The sequence below is a fragment of the Echinops telfairi genome, unplaced genomic scaffold, assembly GCF_000313985.2.
Source record: "Echinops telfairi isolate 266 unplaced genomic scaffold, ASM31398v2 ScPeMD7_25;HRSCAF=90, whole genome shotgun sequence".
In the NCBI taxonomy this organism is placed as follows: domain Eukaryota; kingdom Metazoa; phylum Chordata; class Mammalia; order Afrosoricida; family Tenrecidae; genus Echinops; species Echinops telfairi.
In genome coordinates, this window is record NW_022103922.1 from 2554425 (window position 1) to 2579866 (window position 25442).

At 61.1% G+C, this 25442-nt stretch overlaps 1 protein-coding gene and 1 non-coding gene across 2 annotated transcripts; one reads left to right on the forward strand and one right to left on the reverse strand.

Annotated features, from left to right (window-relative positions):
* Positions 1 to 11113: 11113 nt before the first annotated feature.
* On the forward strand, positions 11114 to 11239 carry LOC115869441. Its single transcript, XR_004046191.1, has one exon. It is a non-coding gene; the product is annotated as a U6atac minor spliceosomal RNA (small nuclear RNA).
* A 1104-nt stretch (positions 11240 to 12343) lies between these two features.
* WDR5 (WD repeat domain 5) lies at positions 12344 to 23834 on the reverse strand. Its single transcript, XM_004714445.3, has 13 exons — positions 23248 to 23834; positions 22111 to 22219; positions 21711 to 21784; positions 21346 to 21435; positions 20894 to 20983; positions 20636 to 20719; positions 19415 to 19470; positions 17572 to 17618; positions 16188 to 16263; positions 15590 to 15623; positions 15248 to 15322; positions 14582 to 14669; positions 12344 to 13629 (listed from the first exon to the last, which is right to left on the reverse strand). Exons 1-13 carry the CDS (start codon positions 23608 to 23610, stop codon positions 13529 to 13531), a joined length of 1287 nt encoding a protein of 428 aa, XP_004714502.2. The 5' UTR covers positions 23611 to 23834; the 3' UTR covers positions 12344 to 13528.
* Between the last annotated feature and the right edge of the window lie 1608 nt (positions 23835 to 25442).

Here is a 25442-nt window from a genome sequence, read left to right on the forward strand (position 1 = left end):
AATGCGACGGCTCGGTGAGTCGCAACCCAACCCTGGAAGCAGCACCCTCGCCTTCCAACAACCAGCAGATGCACCCGACCGACGCGATGAGTCATTTGTTCTCCTGGGCGCTGACTGTGGATCCCACAAGACAAGCTCTCCGGCACGTCCACCTTCCCGCCCGCCACCCATCGTGAGGTCACCTGCTGGCCCAGCTGTGAGGATCTGGGTTTCTCTACATCAACTGAGTCGCATCCACACCGAAGGCCGCGATCCTTGACCAGCCAGGGCTTCAAGGCGTCCTCCCTTTCAGCAAGCAAGGTTGCTTTACCTGCACATCACAGGTTGTTCCTGAACCTCCTCCAATCCTAAAGACTCCAGCTTGTACGCATGGTGAGAGCGGCTACAAGCCTGACGCACACCTGTCCTGGTTTTAAGCCCTGCGGCATTCCTGGTTCTGTTCACACAGCTGCCTCTTGATCCGTGTACAGGTTCCCGGTGAGGACGATGCGTTCTGGAAAATCCCCATTCTTCTCATGGCTGGCCGTCGTTTGTTGTGATCCGCACAGTGGGATGCCTTGGCATGGCCAATCACACACATCTCTCTGCCTTTCCCGCCTGTGAGCCGAGATCCATCGTCAGCACGGAGGCCCCTTGTTCCACGCCCTTCTCTGAATCCCGGTCAATGCGCCGCTGCAACTGTTCCCGGATGACCTTCAGCAACGTCTTCCCGCGTGCGACATCAATGACGTCGTTCTATCATTGGCACATTCCGCCGGGTCAGAACAAGTGAGAATCTGTTCCACAGCAGGCCACACCGCTGTCCTCCTGGCACAGACTGGCAAGTGCTGCTGCTGCGCTCCACCCACCAGTCCTGCAGCCTGATCCTTGGCTAACGCTTCAGGGCACCTTGAGCTCCTTCCTGCAGCACTTCTGGCTCTTGCTCATGGCTACCCCCGAGGTGGCGGGATGCTGACTAGTTCTTTGGGGTACAGCGATGCCGTGTATTTTTTCCAACTTCTTTTCGTGCTCCTGCATCTCTCAATGTTTTGCCCATAGAAGCTTTCAATATTGCAACCCGGAGCTTGAATTCTTTCTTGAGGTCTTTCCATTTGAGACCCGCTGAGCGTGTGTGTCCTTTCTGGTTTCCGATCTCTGGGCCCTGCGCATTCCATTTTACTCTCTCACCTCATCTTCCTGATCTGAAACATTCCGTGCAGCTCTCTGGCCTCACCCTTTCTTCGTGCCTTGGCTGCACCGCGGTGAAGCACGGGCTTCAGAGCCTCTTCTGCCGTCCACACTGATCTGTCCTTCCTGTCTTTCGATGACCTCTGCTTTCTGTATGAAGGATGGCTCGACGGCCTCCCACAGCCCATCGGTCTTCCGCCGTGAGTGTTCAGTGCAGCAAATCCGTTCTGGGGTGTTCTTGTCTTTGGGGTTGGATAGACTCAAGGTCATATTGCGGCTCTCGTGGACTTGTTCTCACTTCCTTCAACTTCAACCTGAACTCGCCTGTGAGGAACTGACTGTCTGGTTCAGTCAGCCCCTGGCCTGGTTCTAGCTGCGAACATTGAGCTTCTCCATTGTGTCTTCTCTCGGACATGGTGCGTTTGGTGTCTGTGTGCCGTCTGAGGACGTCCACCTGCAGAGCTGCCTCTTGTGTTGTGGAGAAGAGGTGTCTGCTGCGGACAAGTCAGTCGTTGGTCTTCAAAATTCTATCGTTTGGTCTCCAGCTTCGTTTCTATCACCAAGTCCCTATTTTCCAACCACTGTTCCTCCCTCTGTTTCCAACTCGTGCATCCCAATCCCCACAATTGTCAATGCAGCGACTGCATATTAGATCCTGTTCAGTCCAAAGACATGGGTAGAATTCTTCAGTCTCTTCATCCTAGCTCTAGCGGATGGTGCACACATCTGAGTAACAGTTGTATTGATTGGATTTCCTTGAAGGCAGATAGATGCAATCAGTGATGGGATTCAAATGATTTACCATCCAGCTCACTGCCCTAATGACTGGTTTAAGTGACACACACACACACACACACACTGAGAGGCATTTATTACTTCATCTAGTTAGTACTTGACTAAGGACAATAAGGAGGTACACAAAACTAGACTGTGACAAGAGCGAATTCTAACATATTCATGGAACAATGTTCAAGCATACCCAACCAAAACCAAGAAAACCATTACGTAAGACGTTTCCGTATGGGGTCTTGCGTCACCAGCCGTCTCACCGGAAGGTGCACCCCTTCCTTAGAGGGCGGCCAGGCAGGCCAGCAGTCACCAGAAGCACAGGGAGGTCCAGCGGACGTCACGAGCATGGCTCCCGCTGAGTGTGTAAGCCTGTGGACGGACGAGCATGGCTCCCGCTGCGTGTGTAAGCCTGTGGACGGACGAGCATGGCTCCCACTGCGTGTGTAAGCCTGTGGACGGACGAGCAAGCTGCGGGCACTGAGAGCGCCCTGTGGTGCAGATGAACGTTCAGAAAGGGTCAGGAAAGGACATCTGTGATTTCCATGTGGGGCGGCTGCCGAACCGGTGCCAACCGGGTGGATCCCACCACTGGACATCAACAACCGTCTCGCAGATCGCACGGCGCTTCAAGATCGACCTTGAAATGTCCTTTTTGACGATGGCGGCATGGCCATTCCCGTGATGGCGTCATCCCCCGCACGGTCAATCAGATATGGTTTCCTGACTCGAAATGGGCCACACCCGTCCGCCTCTGCTCACTGACCCCTGGAATGCTGCGCTCCCTGCGTCCGGCTTCCTCTCAGCGGCCTCCAGCCTCCCTGCCGCTGTCAGACCCCTCACTCCAGGCTCCAGTCGTTGCCAGCGGCTGTTCCTTCTTCCTTCCAACAGCGCCTCCTGGGCGACAGTCAGCGCCTCCCGACCTCCCGCTAGGTCTCTCGTGAGAAATGCCTGGTCCTTGGCGTCACCGAGAGAGAACTCACGCCAAAGCCTGGTTTGAGATCCAAATGGGTTTTCATCAAGGTCATTACAGTCACTGAACACGGGGCCAGAGAGCCGGAGGAGCAGCTGGGAGGAGAGACTGCGGCTCAGCAGAGAAGCATCAGGTTTTAAAAGGAGGCCCGTCTCCTGCTTCTGGTCTTTCGGGGGCCCTCCCTGGGAGGCACGGTCGAGCCGGCTGGCTGACCCCATTGGCTGAATTAATCCCACCTGGCCTAGATTCGGGCCCACTCTCAGGTGTTCTGGCTTCCTGGCTCAAGGGCCTGAGTGTACGCATGCCCGCTAGCCTTGATCGGCTTTCAACTTCCTGTAAGGGGGAGTGGGGCGGGCAGGCCTTGGCAGGTGGAGGGACAACCCCTGGTTTCTGCCTTTAGCTACCTGACGCTCTGACCCTGTTCTGCCTCTATCCACTGGGCTTTCAGTAACTGGTGGTGTGGTGCTGCCACGGGGTGTCTGGTGGCTCATGGCTCTGAAGTGGACAGCCGGTGCCTCCTGCCTGTTCATTCTGGAGCTGGAAGCCCTGCCGAACAAAAGCTGCTCGCCGTGGGCGACCCCGCTGGTGTTTGACGGAGCTCCCAGCATCCCAGCCACACACAAGCCACACAAGATGACAAGTGGGGCCTGCCATCAGTGGCTTCACACACCCAGTGACCCCATAGGATACACATGGCACAGCTCCCCGGGTTTCTGAAGCTGTAAAGTTGTCGATGGGGCCAACAGTCTCGTCTTTCTCCTACAAACCGGCTGGTGGCTTTGAACCACCAACTTGCAAGTAGCAGGCCCATGCGAACCCACTGCACTAGCAGGGCTCTTTGTAGAACACCGCGTGGCCGTCTGGAGGGTCACTGTGGTGTGAGCTCCTGCAGGTACACAGAAACGGCAAGGAAACAGGCAGAGACCACGCAAAGGCCACCTTGAACACAAACTGCATCGTCATGCCAGTGAATGGATTCTGACCCGTCGTGACCCCACGGACCCTCCCCGCAGGTTCCCCTGTTTTTGCTGGCCCCTCCTTGGCTCAGAGTGTCTCGTGAGTGGGGACTGATCCGATGGCAGGGAGGTGGGCTTTGTTTTACTTCACCAAGATCCTCCTGGTGACGTGTCCCACGCTGGCCACACGGACTTCTCGCGGTGCTGCCTGCTGGTCCAGTGGTGAGCATGGCCGCTGTCTGATTCTGGTCCTCTTTGCAAACTTCCTAAGGACACACCCGCGGGTCCCCCTGCCCAAAGCACCATGGTTGACATTAACCAGATATGGGGAGAGGCGGCTGCCCTCCCTACACATTGTTCCAGAAGGTAGGATGGGAGCCCCCTCAGAGTCTCCTCGCACTCTGTGAGGGTCCCCGCAGCCCCGGGGAACTTGCTCAGAGACAAGCCTGTTCCAGGCCTGCCCACCGCCTGCAGTTCACTCCCAGGGGTCGTTTGTGCACATGTACGTGTGTGGTTGTGTGTCTGTGGTCATATGTGGTCATGTGTGTGGTTGGGTGGTAATGGCCCTGTGTCCTGGCAGCTACAGCAGACCCACAGGATTCCAGCTCAGTGTGTGTGTGTGTGTGTGTGTGTTGACCATGTATACACGGTTGTGTGCGCAGGGTTGTGTACGTAGCCATGCACACAGTCTGCGTGTGTGTGCATGTGTGTGCGGTCGTGTGTCCCAGCAGTGGGTGACGGTGGCTGCGCTGGGCAGCGGGGGCAGCACGGATTCTGAGGGTTGCACGCACCCTGAGCCGTGCCTGTGGCACAGCTGGCCTTTGCCTGCCTCGGTCTGTGACCCCGAGGCGACCCTGCCGTGCGCTGGGGTGCGGCCACACTGGGCCCGGGTAGTGTCCAGTCCCCCCTGGAGGGTGGCGTGTGCGGCCTGTGTCCTCTCCGTGCAGGCAGCAGGCCAGAGCAGAGCCTGCAGGGAGCCGGGACGTGACCAGACCCAGGCTCCGTGTGGCCGGAAGTGGCCTCAGACCCCATGGGGCCTCGGGGCCACCTCCCCTGAGAGCCAAGAAGGCGCCGGGACACAGGGCCCCCTGGCACCAGCGGGCCTCCTCAGTCCTGCCCACCGCCTGCCCGGCAGCCCCTCTCTCCAGAGGCCTCCCTGGGGTCTAGCCCGTGGCTCCCAGTGTCCTCAGGGAAGGCTGCCTCGTCCTGCCAGGGGACCGGCCAGGCCCCAGACAATGGGGTGGGGCGGGTGCCACACACACAACCAGTGTGAGCCGATCGGCAGAGGTCCACCCAAGCCGCCCCTCCCACCACTGATGCCCCAATAACTGCCTCTCTCTGGAAGCGGGACCCTCTGTGCGGGCACCCCTGCCCCTGCTCATGCCCGGGGCAGCAGGAGGAAGTGCTGTAGGGGGGCCTCGGCCAGGCCAATGCCCACCCCTTGCCACCCTGCTGCCTGGCCAGATGGCCGTGGGACCTGCAGCCTTCCCACCAGAGCCCCTAGTAAAGGAGCTGTGGCAGGGGCTTCCTCTGGTGCCCGGGGCCCACGGGGCATTTTCAGGGAGGGTCAAGGGCCACAGGTTTGAACCTGCAGCCTCAGGAGTGGGGGTGGGGGGACAGAGTGAAGAGGGGTGGCTGGGTCCGCACGGTGGTTTGCAGTCCAGCCAGGCAGCTGTCTGATGGGGAGGGGCTGATCCCAGGGCCCACCCCTCCCCTTCCCTGCTCCCACCTCCTGTTCTCTTTGGAATGAGACCCCAGCCCTCCCTCGCAGGCTGGCCTCTGGGCCACTTCCTGGAGACCTGCTGACCCCGTGGGGACCCTGTCCGGTCCTAGGGCTTCCCCACTGTCTCCTGAGCAAGCTCAGGCTGAGTCCCTAGGCCTCACCTTCACCACCATTTCGTGGGGACACCTGGGTGACCTGAACCCTCACCACGGCCACTGCCCCAGGGATGGGCTACCCTGACCCCTTAGCCCAGGCCTCTGAGCTCTGACAGCCAGCCTCAGCTCCCTGTCAAACATCGGGGGGCTGCCGGCCCTCAAAGCTGCTCCTACAGACTGGGATCCTCTCTGATCCTCAGCACCTTCCTCTCTCACCACACAGGCACCTGGCCAGCGTGTGGCTCAGGGACCAGGCAGGACCCTGGGCGCTGTCATCACTGTTTGTCCAGCATGGGCTATCCTGGGCCTTCGAGGCTGCTGGGAACCCTTGCACTTCCTCCAGAAGAGGGTCTCCATGCACCACCCCAACCCCAACCCCAACCCCCACCAGGTGGCCAGCACCTGCTTGGCGGCCGGGGTGAACACGGGCAGTTCTGGGCAGCAGAGAGGGAGAGGGCAGCCCGGGACAGGCACCGGCCAGGGCTCGGGAAGGACTCAACAAACCCGGGGGCACGAGGCCCCCACTTTGGGCAGAGTCAGGCTGGGCAAGGCTTGGAGGGCCATTGGGCCTCAGGGCCCTATCCCGGACATCAGCAGGAACCACACATAAGTGTGAGGCTCCTCGGCCAGTCCCATGCTCCCTGCCAGCAGGTACCCTCTCCCCACCCACGCTCAGGCTGTGCCCCCGCCCAGACACACGCTACACCAAGGGAGCCTGGCACTCAGCCCCCGACCTCCTGCGGCACCGGGGCCCAGAGTGGCCCTCCCGCTGTGTCCTCCAGGAGGCTCAGCCGGTGCCCGGGTGCGTGGCTCGGCCATGGGCCCCCGTGTCTGTTCTGCAGGATGAGAGCACTCCAGCTGCTGTGTGCTGGTGGGGAGGGGCTCCCCGGGCCCTGGGCTCAGTCACAGAGGCCTGTGTGTGGTACAGACCCCACCAGGCTGGGTCACAAGGGCCCCTCCCCTGCTTCTTGCTTCCTGTCCCAGGCCGAGTGCACAAGCACCTGAGAGAGGTAAGGCAAGGGCCCTCCCCCAGTCACCTTGGGCGGGGGCACACCGGGCAGTGGAGAAGGTTCTGGAACCTTAGTGCCACCTGATCCCAAGGGCCATCCCTCCCTCTGTCACTCAGCTGCTGGCCAGGAGCTGGCCCTGGGCGTTTATGTATCAGAGGAAGGGCAGTCCCCAGAGCCCCCCCGCAGTGTCCGGCCTGTAGGGGACACTGGCCACGGGCAGATCTGTGCGTTGGGGATGCTGGTCAGGCCAGGGCTCCAGCCAAACTCCAACCCTGGGAACACCCAGCCCCTTCTCCCTCCCTCATGGTCAGGGTCACCGGTCAGGTTATTAATAGCGGCCCTTGAGTCAAGGCCTCTCTCCCCACCCACACCCTGCAGAAGCCAAGCCAGGGGTACCCCTGGGGCCTGGACACTGGTCTCCCAAAGGCCTCATCCAGCCACCACCCCCAGAACCAATGTCCCTCACACAGCCACAGAGCAGGGGCCAAGGTTCAAGCAGGGGCCTGGCCCGGAGAGCCGTGGGCAGGAGGGGCTGGGCTCCAGGGGTGTCCACTCTGGGTATGGCCTGTGTCCACCCTGTATATTACAGACATCAGGGCGCCTGCATTCTGGGGTGCCCCTTGGATTCTTCCCGTGCCTGAACCCAGCGACCCCTGTGCTCTGGGGGCATCCCCTGCAGCATCAGCCCCTCTGGGCCAGTGTCCCCCACAGCTGAGCCCTGTGCCCACCTGCCTGCACTCTGGGGGTGCCCCTCATCCCCCGCCATGCCCCCACCCCGGTAAGTTACAGACCCGCAGCAAGTCTGCACTTTGGGTGTGTCCCTGACCCTGGTTCCGGCCCCCCCACCCCCACCCTGAGGTGGAGCCCAGAGCCAGAGCCCAGCAGTCCCCTGAGGGAAAGGAAACAGGCCCAGAGCTGGTGAGCGACTCTCCCAGGGCCACAGAGCTACAAGTGAGCTGAGGGCACCCTGTCCTCAGCGGGAAGCAGGGACGTGGAGATCTGGCCTGGGGATCCTGGGAAGGGGCCCAGGGGCTCCCCATGGTCCCCACTGGAGATGCCAGCCTACCCCCTGGTGGAGAGCCCTGGAGTTGCCCAGCAAGGCACCCTCAGGAAGAGGTTCCCCAACCCCTCACCCCAGGAAGACAAGGGGCTGGGCAGACGCCCACTTAGGTCCAGCCTGCTGACTATGAAGTGCCCTCTCCACAGAGAGCCGGGCAGGGCAGGGACCCACTACCCAAGGCTGCCGGCCAGCCACCCCAGAGCCAACAAGGGGACTGTGGGCAGGAGCGCTGTGTGACTGGGGCCACTCGATTCCAAAAGCTTGAAGCAGACCCTCTGGCGCCCGCAGCATCCCACGGCCTGTGACAGCCCCAGGACCCCAGTAGGTCAGGGTGCGCACCCCAAGGAGCAGTCCCTGTGCTGTGGGCGGCTGTGCCGCTGCCTTTCCCCACCGCCTGAACCGGGGAGGCCTGTGGGTGGCTGCCAGCAGACTGAGGGCTGGGAACCACTGTGTCTCTCGCTGGAAGCCCTCGTGGCCCAGCGGCCATGGTCGGGCTGTGACGCAGGAGGTCAGCAGCTGGGAACCACCAGCCCCGAGGGAGAGACGGGCTCTCTGCTCCGGACAATTGCTACAGGCTCAGAAACCCACGGGGCAGTTCTCCTCTGTCCTGGGGGTCGGGGAGTGGGCAGGGAGTCTGGAGGGTGGTTTTGTTTCCAGGGTGTTTGCCTCAAGATCCCACTCTGAGCCCACCACTGAGCCCCTGCTTCTGCAGGGCATCCGCTCCGAGGGCCAGAGTCAGCTCGTCCACCAGCGTCTGCTTCAGCCTCGTCCTTTCCATGGGGAGCCCAGCAGGTCTGGTCCAACTGTCCCTGGGGGGCGGGAGTCCCACAGACTCCCCGGCCCCTCCACCTCAGGCCTCAGTCAGCAGCTACAAAACAGGGCTGCGAATGGCAGTTTCCCTGGGGCTGGGGCTTCACGGGGCGGGGGGGACACAGAGGGCAGGGATCCCCGAGACCCAGTCCGGGCAGTGCTGACAGACCGCTCAGTGCATGCACTGCTCCAGCCACAGGGGCAGGCACCGGCAGGAACCCAATGTCAAGAGGCCACCCTGAAGACGCCAACCACAACTGGAACTCAGGAAAGAACCCAGTGCCCAGGGCTGGTTCCCCAGACTGGCTGCGAAGGCTCGGGCAGGGGACAGGGGCACCAATGCCGGCCAGCAGGCAGTGCTTGGGCCAGGGTGACACCTCAGGCCAGCCTGGCTCACCCACAAAGGCAGGGCAGGGACACACCCACGTCCCTCTTCCCACCCGGCTCCCAGGACTGCTGGTTTCTCAACCACAGACACTCTGGACCTGGAGCCGTCTGTCCTTCCACCTGGACTTCATTTCCTATCCAGAAACTCTCCCTGGCCACTCCTCCCGCCGGCTGCCCGTCACTGGTCCTGCCCCTGCCCCGTTCTCCCAGGCGAGGAGATAAAGAGAGGTGCCCATCTCCCTGAGATGGCCTGACATAGTGCCACCAGCCGCGGGCTCCCAGCCACGAGGGAGGGTGCACAGGACAGGGCGGGGCTCCTGCTGCTGCTGTACTGGCTCACTGGCACCTACCACTTGACCAGCAAACTGTCTCGTTTTCCTATTGATCACACACAACTCAGAACCTCACAAAGAAGTACAATAAAATCGTTCACAAACTGCCACCCAGAAAGGACCACTGGGCATAGGTGGTGTCCCCTTCATGCCTGTACACGTGTCTGAAAACAGGTCTGCATGCCTCACACGCATGCCCCTCGGTGTCATTCAGAACGGCCTACAAAGATACCCGTGTACATAAGTGTGCACAGGAAGCATTCCTCAAGCCTGCATGAACACTGGTGTTTATTAGTCTCCTTTCTGTTGATCTAGGGGCACACGCGTGTGCATTGTGTGTGTCACCTCTAGAGACAAGCGTAACACACCAGTCACACGTGTGCTATGTTGCTACCTTCCTGTAGGTACATGTGCACATGTTATCTGTACAGATGAGCATACACACATGCTCATAGCTCACAACCTGTTGTACTGTCCCTTCCTGTCTGTACACGTGTGCACATCTCTATCTGTAAGCACGCACACACATGCACACAGCTCACACTCATCATTGTCATTTTGTCTCCTTCCTGTCTGTACACACGTGTGCACATGGATCTGTAGGCACGCACACATGTGCACACAGCTCTCACGTTGTCGCTGTCTCCTTCCTGCACACGCATGCACACATGGATCTGTCGGTTTGTCCCTATCCTGTTTGCAGGTGCGTGCACACCTGTATCTGTAGGTATGGGTACACATGCACCCAGCTCACACGCTCCATCTGTACCCATGTGCGTGCACACTTGTACATCTACAGGTATCAGGTATGCACACATGCACGCGGCTCACACTCACGCCTGCTACGCTCGTTTCTGTACGATCAGGTAGCCCCCACGCGGGGCTGCCGCCCAACTCGCCCCGTGGCTTATTTTGGGGGGGCCGTGGGGTCCTACAGATGCGTCCGCAAATCTCTCAACGCGCAAGGCGCGGGGAGCGTATGTCAAGAGCGGGGTCCTCCGGCGTCACTTCCCCGACGCGGGCGGCCAAACGCGCAGCCTCCAAATCGGAACGTCCACGTGGAGGGGCGGGAGGGAGGAGCGGAAACCGAGGCCCACGCCTGCCATGGTCCGGCCTCGAACGCTCGGCCGAGCCACTTCGGAGCATGCGCAGAGCTACCTGAAGGCATGCGCAGATTAGTCCGGGAGAGTCGCGACCGCAGACACGGCACTGAGCATGCGCGGAGCGGGCCACAGCGAGCGCGAAACGTGCGCGGGAGGCGCCCCCTGGCGTCCGCCTGCGCCCCGCGCGGCTCAGACCCCCGCCCCACAGTTCCCAGCGCGAGGCCGCGTCCGGAAGTCCGCGCGCTCTCCGGATGGGCGCTTTCTGACGCGTCACACACCACTTCCATTTCCGCAGGCCGTTCGCGCCTCTGCTCGACTGTCCCGGAGGTGTGTCCCTGTAGGATGTGCGCGCCGGCTCTGTTTTATTTCCGGGGGAAACCTGCGTTTCCTAATGACACTCATAACTTCCGGTGCTCCCTTCGTCCTCTGATTGGCTGACATTATGAATAAATTAAGGAGAATAACTAATCAAGAAGAAACTATGCCTACACATTTTTATTTATCGAAACGAGGGAGGCTGGGGGGAGTCTTGTTCGTTCCCCAATAAAAACCCGTATGTTCATGAGTATCTGAGCGGCTGTGCCAAGTCACCATCGGTGTAAGGTGGCTTGAGCGTTGGTCCTTAAATAGCCGTCTGACGGACGGCGTTCTGTGTTGTATGAAAGGAGAGAAGGTTAGCACTCCCCTTGACAAGGATGGAAGAGGCCCTCGGGCCTTACAACACGCATATGGTTAAGGCATTGCCACCTACTTTGTGGCATCTAACCACGGTTTTTTTCTTATCTGAAACGCGGTGAAGGGAGAAACAATTCTTATTTGTCAGGGGTCCTCGAGGGTGGCAGAGCGGGGATGGGAGGGAGGGAAATGGAGGAGCTGATACACAGGGGTCCAGCAAAAAGACAATGTTTTGAGAACATGCAACAAATGCACAAATGTGCTTGACACGATGGATGGATGGGTGGATTGTGGTTGAGAGTTGTAGGAGTCCCCAATGCAATTTTAAAAAATGAAAATTATGGCGACATACGGACAAATGTGTTTGGCACAATTGGTGTATGGATTGTTATAAGAGCTATAAGGGCCCCCGATAGGATTTTTTAAAAAGCTACATTCTGGGAAATCTGAGTCAGAATCGATAGCAGTGAGTTTGGTTCGAGTGAGGGTCCTGATGGCTTCCCTAAAGCCAAGCGCCAGAGCACAGGAAGGCAGTGGTGTGCCACCCCCCTCCCGCCCCAGGTCTTCGCTCTGCCCCTCCCACAGGACAACACCCCCACAGAAGCCCCAAGGCGATGTCACCCCCAGGGATGAGCTGGAATCTGATGAGCCCGACTGGAAGAAGGGAGCAGCGCCATCCACTTCACCGGGGTCAGAACACCAGCACACTCGCTCACTGCCCGCCACCAAGCCCATCGGACTGGGCAGGAGAGAGACCTGCCATGTGGGGGCAGCAGGTGGTTTCAAACCTTGTACTTAGCAGCCCAACACATAACCACACCAGCAGGGCCACGCACACATACATTGTTAGGAGACACTAACAAGGCTGCTGGGGCTGAGCCCAGCGGGTCAGCAGAGGGACAGCAGGCTGTAGGCCACAGAACACAGCCCTGGCTGTGGGTGCCAGTGAAGGTGGGCCCCCAGGTCGCTGGCACCATCTCTGGAGACAGACACTGCCTCTGTGCACACACACAGGATCTTCACATGCCGATCTTAGAAAGTGGCCCTTTATAAGGAAAGGGTACTTACAGACCGAGAACTTGCCACCTGAGCCTCCAGAGGAGGGGGAGTTCATGGGGCCACAGCAGAGAGCAGAAGGGGGTCCAGGTCAACCCACCCCCATGCAGACTGTCACCAGCCCTGCTACACAAACACCACAGGATAAAGTTACAAGACATGAAAACCTTTTATTTTCCAAAAGGGAATGCATCTGTACATAACCTACAACTGAGAGTCCCGAGTCCCAACGTAGAAAAATAAACTATGTCCTCCCAGAGGCACCACCAGGGCAAGGGGAGGCTCCTGGCAGGGGGGAGGCACAGGGGAGGGTTTCCCAGACCCTGAGGCTGAGGGAGGTGGCTGGGTGCCAGTTCCCAAAGACACCCAACCTACATGTGTACCTACAGGGCGCAGGGGAGGAAAGCTAATTTCCAGCCGCCTTCCAGAACGGGGATGTCGCCCCACTCCACAGCCACCCACAGGCTTTCCACAGCCCTGTCCTCAGCCACTCCACTCTGCACAGCACCTCTGACTGCAGAGCCTTGGTTGAGGTGTTGGGGAGAGGTGTATTGACCCCAAACCCACCTAACTTCACTAAGACTCCTTGGCAATCAAGCTCGCCTCTGCAGCTCACCCAGTGGGTGCCCCCCCCCAAGCTCCAACCCTGCAGCCCCAATGGGAGGCCATGGCCGTGCACCCCCAGAGCCCTGCAGAAGTTACACGAGCTGGCCCAGCAGCACATGCCCCACGGGCACCGGGACGCAAAGCTGGGGGCACTGTCCCGGGGTGTGGGCCACTGGGGGAAACCCCTTTCCACTTCTTGTCAATTAGACTTTCTAGCAGAGCCTGCTGGAGGGGTGCCGATACCACGCTGAGCGTGAGCGGCAGCCTCAAAACTACGTCTTTGATGCGAGTGGAACTTGACAGGGTCCCGTGTTTCCCAGAGGCCAGAACGCACTGGGCACTGCTATACGCAGGGCTCGGCACACAGTGGACAACTCCCAGGGGCCAGGGGGGGGCGGGGGCACGGGAGAGGGGCAGTCACAGTGTGCGCTGGGTGGGAAGGTATCAAAAAAGGTACAGGATGCTCGACTGGAAAAAGAACTCATGAGAAACGGAACGTCACCCTTTTGTAAATAGAAACTGAAGAACTGTTGACTCTGCTGAAAGTGTGGCTGGGAGAACCTCCCCAACGCTGAAAGAACTGGCAACAAGGGTCCCAGCAACTTGGCGAACTTTCCAGAAGGGCCTGCTTCCCCTCCGAAAGAAAGCTCGGGCCGGGAGCTGCGTCTCCAAACCCCAGTTTCTTGTCAATTGGGGCCACTTCCTGCTGCTCTCTCCTGCACCCCAGGCCTAGCAGTCACTCTTCCACAGTTTGATGGTCTTGTCATTCTCCAGCGCGGCCGAGGCGATGATGTTCTCTGTCGGGTGACATGCCGTGGAGATCACCACATCTGGGGACAAGAGGCGGGTCAGGGCCTCCACCACACTCGGGTCCTGTGCCCAGAAGCACGGCGGGCAGCGCGGCATCTTGCTCGAGCCTGTGGAGCACTCACGTGCCCCTCGGCACGCCACTCACGCAGAGCTCCGAGTCCACGCAAGTGAGCCCGAGCTCACCGTCTTATGGCTGGAACGGTGCCCGGCCCCAAGGACAGACTGTGTGCCCACTTGGCTAAGCCAAGACCTCGGCACACTGTCCTCGACCCTGTCCCGTGATGCGAAGTGATGGCCCTCAAGTCGGAAAGCCTCGCCCCTGGGGTCTGACGTAGGTCCAGGGACACTCCGGCATCTCCTCACTTACTGGGCATGCGTTGGTGGATCAGCCCTACTTTGACAAAAGGAGCTCGGCCCAAAGAAGAGTCCAGGGCAGTGCGTGCCCTGGGCCGGCCCTGTGACACCAAGACTCGTGGGAACAAGGACCTCCCCCAGAGCCAACGTGAGAGACACGACCCGTGGCATTTGTCTCACAGCAGCGCGGGGTGACCTGCTGCAGCTCGGACACGGGCCTTGGGAGGAAGCTCCAGGTCTGAGAGCACCTCCTGCTCCTGCCCGCCCACCCCCCACCCCAGGAGACCTAGGTGCCTCGTCCAGCATGGAGCCTAGAGCGAGAGCCACTGGGTGGGACCTGGGGGCAGAGGAGACTGGCCTCAGCTACATCACACGGGATGGGCAGCAGGGGCGAGTGTGGGAGACAGTCTTGGGGCCCACACACCACTTGTCCAGGGAGGGGTGAGGCTTCTTGTGGGGCTCTCCCAACCTAGTTCTCCATGGGGGCAGTCAACGTGGGGACAATGGCGCAGGACACAGAAGCCACTCCAGCGAGTAACAGGCTAGGTGGCAGAATGCCACAGTGGGAGCCGTAGTAGATGCCCCCCACCACCGGCAGGGCCTGAAACCCCCGTTCACCTGTGTGCCCCTGGAGCTTCTGGACCACCTCCTTGGTCTGCAGGTTCCACACATACACCAGGTTGTCTTCAGAGCCAGACACGATCCACTGCGCAGAGAGAGGCGGGCTTGGTCTGAGGGGCAGGGGCTTTCACAGCATGCAAGCCCCTTCCAGCCCCTGCTCTGTGGGACCCCCACCCCCACTCCCAGGCTGCGTATCTTACAGGGAGGGCAGGGCCTGGGACAGCTTTCCCAAAGGACAAGTTCCTACATCTCTGAACCATGGGCATCAGCCGGGTGACTTCTTCCTACCCACCCCGCCCTCTATCCTGGGGCCACAGGAGGTGGGGAGGGGAGAGGCACAGCTGCCCTGGGGCAGCGGCTCAGGAAGAACACAACAGGACGACCAGGCCAGATCCAACGGCAGGCCCCACACTCCGGAGCCCAATCAGCAGCAGAGCCGGGGCGGGACTTCACAGCACTCAGGGGAGGGGCATCTCAGCCCAGCAGCCACCAAGGGGCGGGGTCAAAGTGCCGTGTGACCCATTTTGCTTCGAAGCCCAAAACGTTTACTTTGTGGACAGAGAAAGGCATCCCTAGGGCTGTGTGTGTGTCTGCGTGCGTGCGTGCGTGAAAGAGAGACACGCACACTGCACACTAGGGTGGGACAGGACGGGGACGACTCACCTTCCCACCGGTCACTGAGAAGTTGGCAAATATGCAGTACTTTTCATTCTTGTGGCCGGTGTACGTCTTCAGACACTGCAAAGCACAGCAGGAGGGAGAGCGGGCGGGCATGATCAGGAGCATGGGACCTTGCCCGCCTGGAACCCCACCACACACACGCTGGGCACTCTTAAAGTACCCTAAGTGCCCACAGGTACACACAGGCCAATGCTTTCTCCCCTGACCAGCCAAGCGGTGAAGGACCGTGTACCAGGTACCAGTCCAGCTCCGCGAGGCTGAGCTCACCCGCCCCGCCCCCCCCAGCCCCAATCAGCGAGGGCGCTGCTCCTGCCTGGCACTCACCTTCCCCTTACTGTAGTCCCAGAGCTTCAGCGTGCTGGCGGCAGAGAGAGAAGGGGCGTCTGAGTCTCAGTGACCTGCAAGTCCCCAGGCCTGTCCCCGTGCGCTGCAGGCGCGGCGTGGTTCAAACCCACCAGCCGCTGGAACGCCAGTTAGTTCCAGGAAGGGCTGCAGCCCCATCTCGGGGCAGTTCCCCTGGGGCCGTAAGGTCACAGGCATCAGAGCAGGCTGCAAAGCCGTGGGGGTGCTCTGCCACGCCCCTGCACTAAGCTCTCCCCCCGCCAGCACAGCCCCCCACACTTGAATCCCTCATACAGCGGGTGCAGGGGTGCCACGGTCACACACCCAGCAACCCCGAGGGCACAATGTAGGCAACGGGCATGGCACACTAAGGTGACCAGCTCAGCAGCCCGCGGGTGGGAGTCACCACACCCACAGCGCCACCAGGGTTCCTGCCGTGGGGAAGGAAGGGGGGCGGTGGAGAGAGGAGTATGTGGGAGTGTCATGGAGCTCAGGGGCACCCTGCCCAGCCTGGAAAGGTGGCCCTCACCAGCTGCTGCAGCCCCTCAGGGAGGAGGTAGGTGTCTATGGGGTCACTCACTTGTCCAGCGTGGCCGCCAGGATGTACTTGCCGTTTGGAGAGAACTTGACGAAGGACACCGGGGGGTTGTCGTCATCTGAGAGACAGAGCAGGGCTGAGCCCCTGCCGAGCTGCCTGTGCCCGAGGGCCTTCACCACACCGTGGTGAGTTTGCCCACCACTGCCCTGTGGAGCCCAGGGAACTGGTGCCCGGCCTCATTTACGACACGTGGCTCCCAAGACGTGGGGAGGAGGCAGCCCCTCCGTGCCCACCGGGCACAAGTCTCTTAGAAGCAACCCGGCCTGCCCACAGCACTGGCCACACTGCCGTCCAAGGATCCCAGATGCAGATGAAACCACCGTAGCCGTGAGGTGAGTCAGCACCCTTACCCAGGGGGAGGGGCCGGTCCACAGGAGCTCAGAGCCTCCTGCTCTGGGTGCCCCAGGGGCCTCACCTCACCTGGGTGAGGGTGTTCAGCAAGTGGGCACCCTGGTGCGGGGAGCAGGAGTGGGGACAGCGCTACCAGCTGCCCAGAGCTCCCGGGAGGGCTGCATGCTGTGCCTGAGCCAGGGGAGGGGCACACGCATTACCAGGGCCACGAGGCCTGGCCTCACTGCCCAGCTCCAGGCGCCATGGCTCCTGCGGGCCAGCCGAACGCACTGCAAGGCACGACAGTCGGCTCACACTCAGCCCCCCACCCAGCCACACAGCAGGGGCCACCCCAAAAGGTAGGCCCCACGGCCAAGGGGCACTCTCAGGACCCTCCCCCCAGTGTCCTCCCCTGCTGATCTCCAGTGCCTCAGTTTCCTCCCGGGGACAAGGCTGCTGCCTGACCTCCCTGTGCCTAGGTCCCCTCCTGTGAGGCAGGCGCGACGTACCACGTCGTCACAGGGCTGCTGCACGTCCAGGCCTCCGTCCTCTCCTCGGCCCAGACAGCTCCCAGCCTACATGGCCCCCACCCAAGCTACAAGGGTCTCTCCCTGGCCTCCGTCCCTCATGGTCCAGGGTCTCTCCACCCTAGGGTAGGGACCTGCCCAAGGCAGGCAGAGGGTCCCAGGAGCCCGAGAAGGCGCAGGCTGACATTGCCAGCCAGCAGGAGAGAAGTGGAAAGCCGGAGCCAACAGAAGGCCCGCGGGGATGGCAGGGCAGGGCAGGGCCAGTGAGGAAAGTTAAGAGCAGGCCAGGGGACGTCTCTGGACACAGTAGCCCGTGGGAAAGGGTAACCGTGCAGGGCAGACGTATAACCGCCCTTCGGACCTCTGTGTTCAGGACAGCTCGCCTCGCCTCTCCGTCGGGAGGGAGACCACCTCTCTCTAGGGAGCACGGTGCCTGGAGAAGGGGGCGGGAGCACGGGCAGCAGAGGCCCTTGGAACCCTGGACCTCAAAGCCAAGCCAGGCCACTCACCTATCAGAGTCTTCAAACACTGGCCTGAGGCCGTGTCCCAGATCCGACTGAAAGGAGAAACAGGCCATGCGTTAGGAATCCAGTGACCCTGGCAGCCGGGCCGCCTGCCCTCACACGCAGGGCTAAGAAGACGCTGCTCTGCGCTTCTGACTCACAAACTTCCCACAACAGACTCCCACACAAGGCCCGGCGGCCACTGCCCCCCCACCCAGGCAATCGCCCAAGCCCCAGCACGCAGGCCGGGGAAGAGGTTCCTCCCAAGGGCCTTGTGTCCAGCACAGCCTGCAGTGAGCTCAGAGCCAATTGGCTTCTCTTGGCACAGGGACGCTGCAGGCATGGGGACTCTAAATCCGCTCAACGTGGCCCGACCACAGCATCCTTGGAGCCTGACCTTCTCGAGTTCAGCCTAAGGGGCCACTGCGGCCCTGACCCCAGGGCCTGGACATACCCACAGGCCACTGCAGCTGACCCCTGACACACCCAGAGGCCACTGCAGCTGACCTGACCTGGACACACGCAAGGTCACTGCAGTTCTGACCCCTGACCCCGGACACACCCACAGGCCACTGTAGCTATCCCGGGCTCTGCACAAAGTGCACCAAGCACTAGGCAGCTCTGGGCGCGAGAAGGTGGGCTGGCACTCCTTTCTTCAGCCATCGAGTCCCACGGGCACTTCCACGCCACCGTGTGGTCACTGGGACTGAATCCACCGGCCGACATGGGCTTATCTTTTCCCTTGTTTCCTCGGGAAGCTTTACAGCCAAGGCCACAGGCTGTCTTCAAGATCCTGACCGTCTTTCACCTGGACAGACAGCAGAGGCCGCTGCCCGGTCAGATGAGGGTCACATCACTCACGGAGCTGTCCTTGTCCCCATCCCCATCCCCTAGGCCTGATCTTGCCGGGCTGCCTGGTGCACAAAGGCTGGGCACTCGGGCAGCCTCGCGGCTGCAGCGTGACTCGAGACCATGACCCTCCTGCAGGGTGGAGTGCCCGAGTGGCACCGCTCAGGCGTCTGGCTTCCAGCCAAAAGGCCAGCAGCTGGAACCACCCGAGGGCCAGGCCAGGCACTTGCTTCAGAAAGTGGAGTCCACAGGGCAGGGCCAGGAAGACCCTACAGAACAACGCTCCATCGGCTGCCCTCGACTCCCACCAGCCCCCTTGTTGGCTCGGCTACCTGTGGGCATGGTCACTGCACCCACAACACAGGCCACCCGTCTTTGAACGCCACTGACGGGTCTGTGCTTCTCCGGGGGTTTCTCGAGAGCTTTCTCATCAGGAGTGTCTCGGAAACTCGGTCAGGAGGCTTTTGATCTGTCACGTGAGAACAGCCTCACACACACACACACACACACTCAGCACAGGTCTCTCCAAGGAACCCTCACCGTGTTTGGGGCAACACTACCACGGTGCTGCAGTGTCCCCAGCAGCAGAGAGCAGTCCAGCCATGACAAGAGTTACGGAGCCACCCGAACGCCACAGGCCCGGGCTGGACAGACACACCTGCACTTCTTGGGAAACGTCTCTGGTTCCCAGAGTGCCCTCCAGCGAGCTGCTCACCCGGAGACCGGTCCCCTCCACCACCTTGCCCACACTGCGACCTCTGCCCTCCTGGCCTCCCTCCCTCCACTAGTCCTCTGGTCAGCACTCAGGACCTCGGTGGGATGTGAGCGCAGCCCAACACGACTTCCTCCACACCAGGAGCTTGGCCCCAGGGCTCAAGGGACCATGACAGCACTGGAGCGCCCCCCCCCCACACACACACACACACACCCTGGTGCTGGGCCCCAGGGCCCCCACATGTCCCAGGCCTGGACAGGCAGCGGAGTGCGAAGACCCACTTACCAGAGGCCGTCGTAGCTGCTTGAGACGATCAAGGAGCCATCTCTGTTGAAGTGAACCTACGAACCGGGAGGAACATGCTCTCAGGAACCGCCACCCAGCTCACAGCCACCGGGAGCCACCTGCTCACTCACTCCTCTGCGTTCCTCGCAAGAGGACCTGGGGACGCCCCGTTGCCCTGCTCCTCCGAGAGGGGCCTGAGCCCCAAGGACCACCCAATCCAGACCACTGGGCACTCAACAGTGACCATGGGAACCACCGGGCCAGGCCAGCCCCCCCCCCATCATCTGTCCATCAGTCCTAAGTGTGGCCCGGGTAAGGCACGGTCAAGGTTTCTGAGCCCTCAGTGCCTCAGGCCAGGACCAACCCAGCACCTGGTCCTCACGGCCAGCTCCAGGCACTGAGGGGAGCCCGGATGGCAGTCTGGTGCTGACAGCACAGCCGCCTCTTTCCCCAGGGGAGCAGCTAAGGGTTCGGACTGCTGCCCTTGTGGCTAGTGGCCCCCGGCACCACCATGGCTCCTCCAGTCTCCAGGGCACTAACAGCAGCGCACTGCCAGGGCCCGTAACCCGGACTGCCACTCATCTGAACCCGGCAGTTTGCCCGGGACGGGTCCTTATAGAGCCCCCTTCCTGGAAGGCCTACTCTGTGCCTGTGGTGTGGTGCTGTCCATGGGGCAGAAGGGGACACTAGGGGACCTTCTGCAGGGTGGAGCGAGCTCCACCCACTGGCCCCATACCAGGTGCCCAGCACACCCAGGGTCTCCTAGACCACGTCGAACTGCCCACAGGGCCCCGACGCAGTGGGAGCAGACGGCCTCATCTTTCTCCCTTGGCACAGAGGGTGGTGGGCTTGAACCACTGACCTCTCTGTGAGCAGTGCAACACTAAATCCAGGCTCACCAGTCCCCCTGCCCCCATCGTCTCCGGAACCTGCCTGGTCTATGTTCCTCAGTCACCTGGACGCTGGGCCTGACCTTGGACCCTGGGAACCTCAGGATCCTGCTCGGGCCACCTTCTGACTGCTCTCACCTGAGCCTAGGCCTCTAAACCACGCACTCCTCACCCTGCCCACCACCCCATCAACCTCGCCAAAATCCTCAGTCACACACTCAGACACATGCCTTCCTCAGTCACACACTCAGAGACGCAGCCCCTCACAGGCCACACTCGCCAGCAGGCATCCCTCACAAGGCACCTTCTCTGCGTGGTGGCCGGCACTCACCGCAGAGACGGGGTCCGAGTGGGCAGGCAGGGTCTTAAGGCACTTCCCGGTCTTCACATCCCAAATCCGCACACTCTCATCGAACTGAGGATAAAGGGCACGTGAGGCCAGCTCTCAGGGAGGTGGCCAGGGGACAACAGACAGACTCCCTGGCTCCCAGACTCGCCCCCACCCCAGGCATTGGCACACACGTCTCGGAGCCCACCGAGCCTATGCTGGCCAGTAAGCGCAGCCCCCAGACGCCCTCAGAGGCCTCACCGATCCCGAGACGATGAGGTTGGACTGCGGGTTGAAGTTGCAGCAGAAGACGTAGTTGCTGTGTCCTTTCAGGGTTTTCAGGCACTTGCCCTGAAACAGCATCAGCAGGTCAAGTCAGGGCCCAGGGGTTTCTTCCCAAACACCATCGACATCAAGCCCATGCCCCACCCAATGTGGGGTGTCCAAGACTGTCAATCTTCACAGGAGCGGCCAGTCTCGTCTTTCTCCTTCAGCGTGGCTGGTGGGTTTGAACTGCCAACCCTCAGTTAGCAGCCCAGTGCCTCCCCGGGTAGCCAGAACACCAGGCAAAACTGCCTCGGAATCCCCCTCCCCCCAACAGCAGCTCTGAAACCTGAGGACGGTGGGCCAGCTGCTAGCCCCACCACGTGCCCCACGCCCACCACCTCGTCCAGCCTCGTCAGCCCTGGACAGAGGCACCAAGGCCCGTTTACCGAGCTCACGTCCCAGATCTTCAAGGTCTTGTCGTCAGAGGCGGAGACAAGGAGGTTCGAGTCAGAAGACCAGGCCACGTCGGATATGCCCTTGGGGACAATGTCAGGCTCAGTGTCTGGGTGTGGCAAAACCTGACCGGCCAGCGAGCTCAGAACTCCTGACCACCACGTGGAGGCACACAGGCCTGGGGACTCCAACCCAGCCAGTGGGGCACCCCAGGCCTGACACACGCCACCCCATCCCTATCAAGTCTCCCTCCTAGGCACTCCCCACAAACACTAGGGTGGCAGGAGAAAGCCGCCCATCTCCATTTCCCTCACCAGCCTAAGCAGCACCCTCTTCCAGCACCCAGAGGGGCACTTACCAGTTTGTGGCCAGATATGGTTTTCTCAAACTTCCCATCGTAAGCACCCCAAATTTTAATGAGCTTATCAGCAGCTGGAAAGGAGACGATGGGGAGATGGGGTGCCGTCAGTCACTTGCTGCCCAGGCAACCAGCTGACTAACGAGAGCCAGTCTTGGGTTGTCACCCCAGCCTTACCCCATGACCAATCCCAACTGCCCAAGGACAGTGCTGAGCGGTGGGCAGGCTCAGGGGCTAAGGGATGGTGGTGCCCAGCGGAGGCATCTCCTCCCTCTCCCACCACTGCAGGGTAAGCACGGGAGGAGGGGCTTTAGTCAGTGAGAGTCAAAGGATACCCACTGGCTGTGCCAGAAACAAGCCCACCCAGCTGAGGCCCAAGGCTCGGGGCCCAGGTACTCACAGGAACTGGCCAGCCACTCTCCATTGGGACTGAACTTCACGGAGGACACGGCTTTTGTGTGGCCAGCCAGCGTGAACTTGAGAGCGTAGTTTGGTTTAACCGGGGTGGGCTGTGGGAAAGGGGAATGGGGTGCACTGCAGTGAATGCCCTGACAAGCGCAGCCACTCCGCCAGCTTTCACACAAGCACAATGCAAGCAAACACCACAACTACCACTCACTGCCTACCTCCTGCCAGCCACGACCTCCAGAGCGCGGTCCCCACCAGTCCCCTCTCTGGTCCGTCTGCGGGGGCCCCTGGAGGTCACTCACCAACCACACCTTGAGACATGCCACTCTAAGGGATGCCCTGCAGTTGAGTGTGACTCACAGCACACCAGGGACAGGGTGGACAGGACAGGCGGCCCCTTGGGGTCTCCAGACTGCCACCTTGAGGCTCTGCTCCAGTGGAGCCACTGGGAGTCTGAACCACCAACCTCTCAGTGAGCATTGGGGTGCCGAACCACTGCCCCACCAGGGCCCATGGGGAGCTCATTCAACCCCACACCACAGTGCCCTGCAGCTGTGGCACATAAGGCAGCGCTGAGCGGCCATCTTTACCGTCGCTGACAGCCTCACCTTCCTCCCAGAACGCAGCTGACGAGTCAAACCGACAAGTTACCAGCCACGGTCTGCCTGCTGCGCCCTGACCCTCATAAACAAGCCTGTGCCTCCTGGATGGTCCTGCTGGTTCCGTCACCAGAGCCACAAAGGCCAAGCCCAGCCCCCACCCTACTGATCACATCCCTGGGCCACCCCAGTCCATAGCATCTGCACCAGTCTGGCCTTGCTTCCGCATACCTCCTGCCCCCCACCCCCCACCCAGCCTCCCCAAAGGAAACCCTAGGGCCTTGCTCCCGGGGAGGGGTCGCAGGGCAGGCAGGGGCTTGAAGACACACCACTGTCCTGAGTCTTATGCTGAGCACCAAGAACCCGTCCCCAGAGAGGACCATGGGACAGAGGGCCTTAGGAGGACCCCGTCCCAGGAGGCCACAGCACCGGTCCGAGTGAGGAGCAGAAACTCCCAGGTGTGGAAGAATACTCCAGGCTTTCTCCGCCTGGCTTCCTGGGCCTGCACCCCAGGAGCACTCCCCACATACCTTGCTCTGAGTGGCCGACGACGAAGGTGTTGGCTGGGCCCTGGCGGCCTCTGTCTCGGGCTTTTTCTCCTCTGTCGCCATAGCTCTGAGCCCGCCGGGCGGGGGGACAGCAGGTACAGCTCCCAGCAGAGGCGTCACACCGCACAGACGAAGCTTCTCCGCAAAGCCAACAGGGAGACCTAGACCAATGAGTGAAGCCAGTTTATTAAAACCTACCCAGGGAAAAGGACACTCACGCCATCCTGCACAGCCACCGAGGCTCCCCAGGCTCGGCACCTCGCCTTCTCTGCCTGCCAGGGACCCTGCACGGCGGAGTAGAACTGCCCCTGTCGGTTTCTGAGACTGCACCGAGAGCCTCCACATTCTCCCTAGGAGTAGCTGGTGGTTTAGAAGTGCTCACCTTGTGGTTAGCAGCCGAAGTCTAGCCCTCTGCCACCAGGGCTCTCTATGGCATGAACCTAGGTCCACACAAAACCCGGCCTCTTTAAGGAGCCCTTGACCCATAAGGGAAAAGAGTTGAGGTGTCCTAAGAGAGGGCAGGCTTCCTGCAGGGCAGGATCAGAGAGGGGTGCAGCTTGCCAACTCATCCTAGCGCGCGCACACACACACACACACACACACCCACGAAGGCACCCACGCGCTCACCCGTGCAGGGTATGCAGGCATCCCGGCACATAAGGCTGGGACCACGGAGCGGAGCAGGAAGGAGCCCGGCCCAGGCAGATCTGCCTGCCACCCGGCTGGGCACCGCAGCAGGAGAGGCTGCAGCACCTCTGGGCTCCACGTGGCCAAGACCAGAGCCTGGCCAGCCAGTGAGGAATTCAACTGGCCTATCCAGGGGCCTATCCTGCCCGCTACCAGACAGGCCGAAGCCAAGCTCACTTCTGTCCAGGCCAGTCCAATGTTCAGCCACCCTGGAGACACAGAGCTGTCCCGCAGGGCATCCACGGCTGTCACCATATGGAAGCAGACGGCTTCTGCTTCTCCCAGGCACTCCACCACTGCCCCACTGGGCCTCTCCACGCGGGGCCCACTGCCATCCCACAGTGACGAAGCAGAGCTGTCCCTCAGGGTGTCCAAGTGGAAACTCTTCATTGGCCTCCTCTTTCTTTCCTCCTCGGAGCGGCTGGTGGCTTCTGGTCACCGACCTCCTGGCTCGAGGCCACGGCGCCTTCACTGCTGCCCCCACCCCTTTCCAGGCAGACAGACAAACCCAAAGTCACTGCTATCGAGTCAATGTCAACTCAGAGACCCTACAGGGAAGGGTCGAGCTGCCCCTCGGGTGTCTGAGCCTGGAACTGTTCCCGGGAGTACAAGGCCTCATCTTTCTCTGGCAGAGCGGCTGGTGGTTTCCAACTTTGGACCTTGCAACTCAACACGTAACCACCCGTTTAAAAACACACCAGGCTACTCGGGAGGAAAAGGCACTGCAATTAAAGAGGACAGACACCAGGCTGTTCCTACAAGGACCACTGGCCATCCAAGACCCCCAGCTGGCCTGTCCCTTTGCCTCCTGAGCTCGGCTCACTCCCGAGACCCAGCTTGGAGCTTGGAAAAGAACCTTGCCCGGGTGCCTTGGAGGGAAAACGGCTGCCCTCAAAATGCACCCGCCTCAAAGCCAGAGCTCATAAGAGGCTGCATGGAGTGGGGGCTGCCTAGGGCACATTGTCCCCACAAAAGGTGGCTTGGGACCAGCCAGAGACCCTCACCTGTAGCCCATGGGTGAGGAGCAAGGGCAGGCTGAATTAAGTGGTCTCACTGCCTCCGCCTCCACTCAACCCTCCCCCTCATGGACATGCAGAAGCCCCTTGAAAACGTCTTTGCAAAACAGAGCTCTTGACCCAGCCCCACCAAGCCCCTGCTTCCCAGTCAGGACCAGAGACTACCTCACCCTACCCCACCCCCCAAGGACGCCTGGGGACCCACTCTGCGATAGGCTCCCACGTGGAGGGAAAAGGCAGGGGGTAGGGGCAAGCCTACTACAAAGTTGGGCCCGGGGAGGGAGCCTGCAGCCTGCAGTGCCCGTGGCCGACTCTGACTCCGGGCGCACCCACCTGGGAAGGCAGCCCTGGGGCTGCTGGGGAGCTCGAACTCCTGACCTTGGCTCAGCAGCCCGGCCCGGAAACGCCCTTACCTGGGGCTGCGGCGCAGAGCCAGCGGGCGCGACCACCTGGGCCAGTACCCGACGCCCAGGA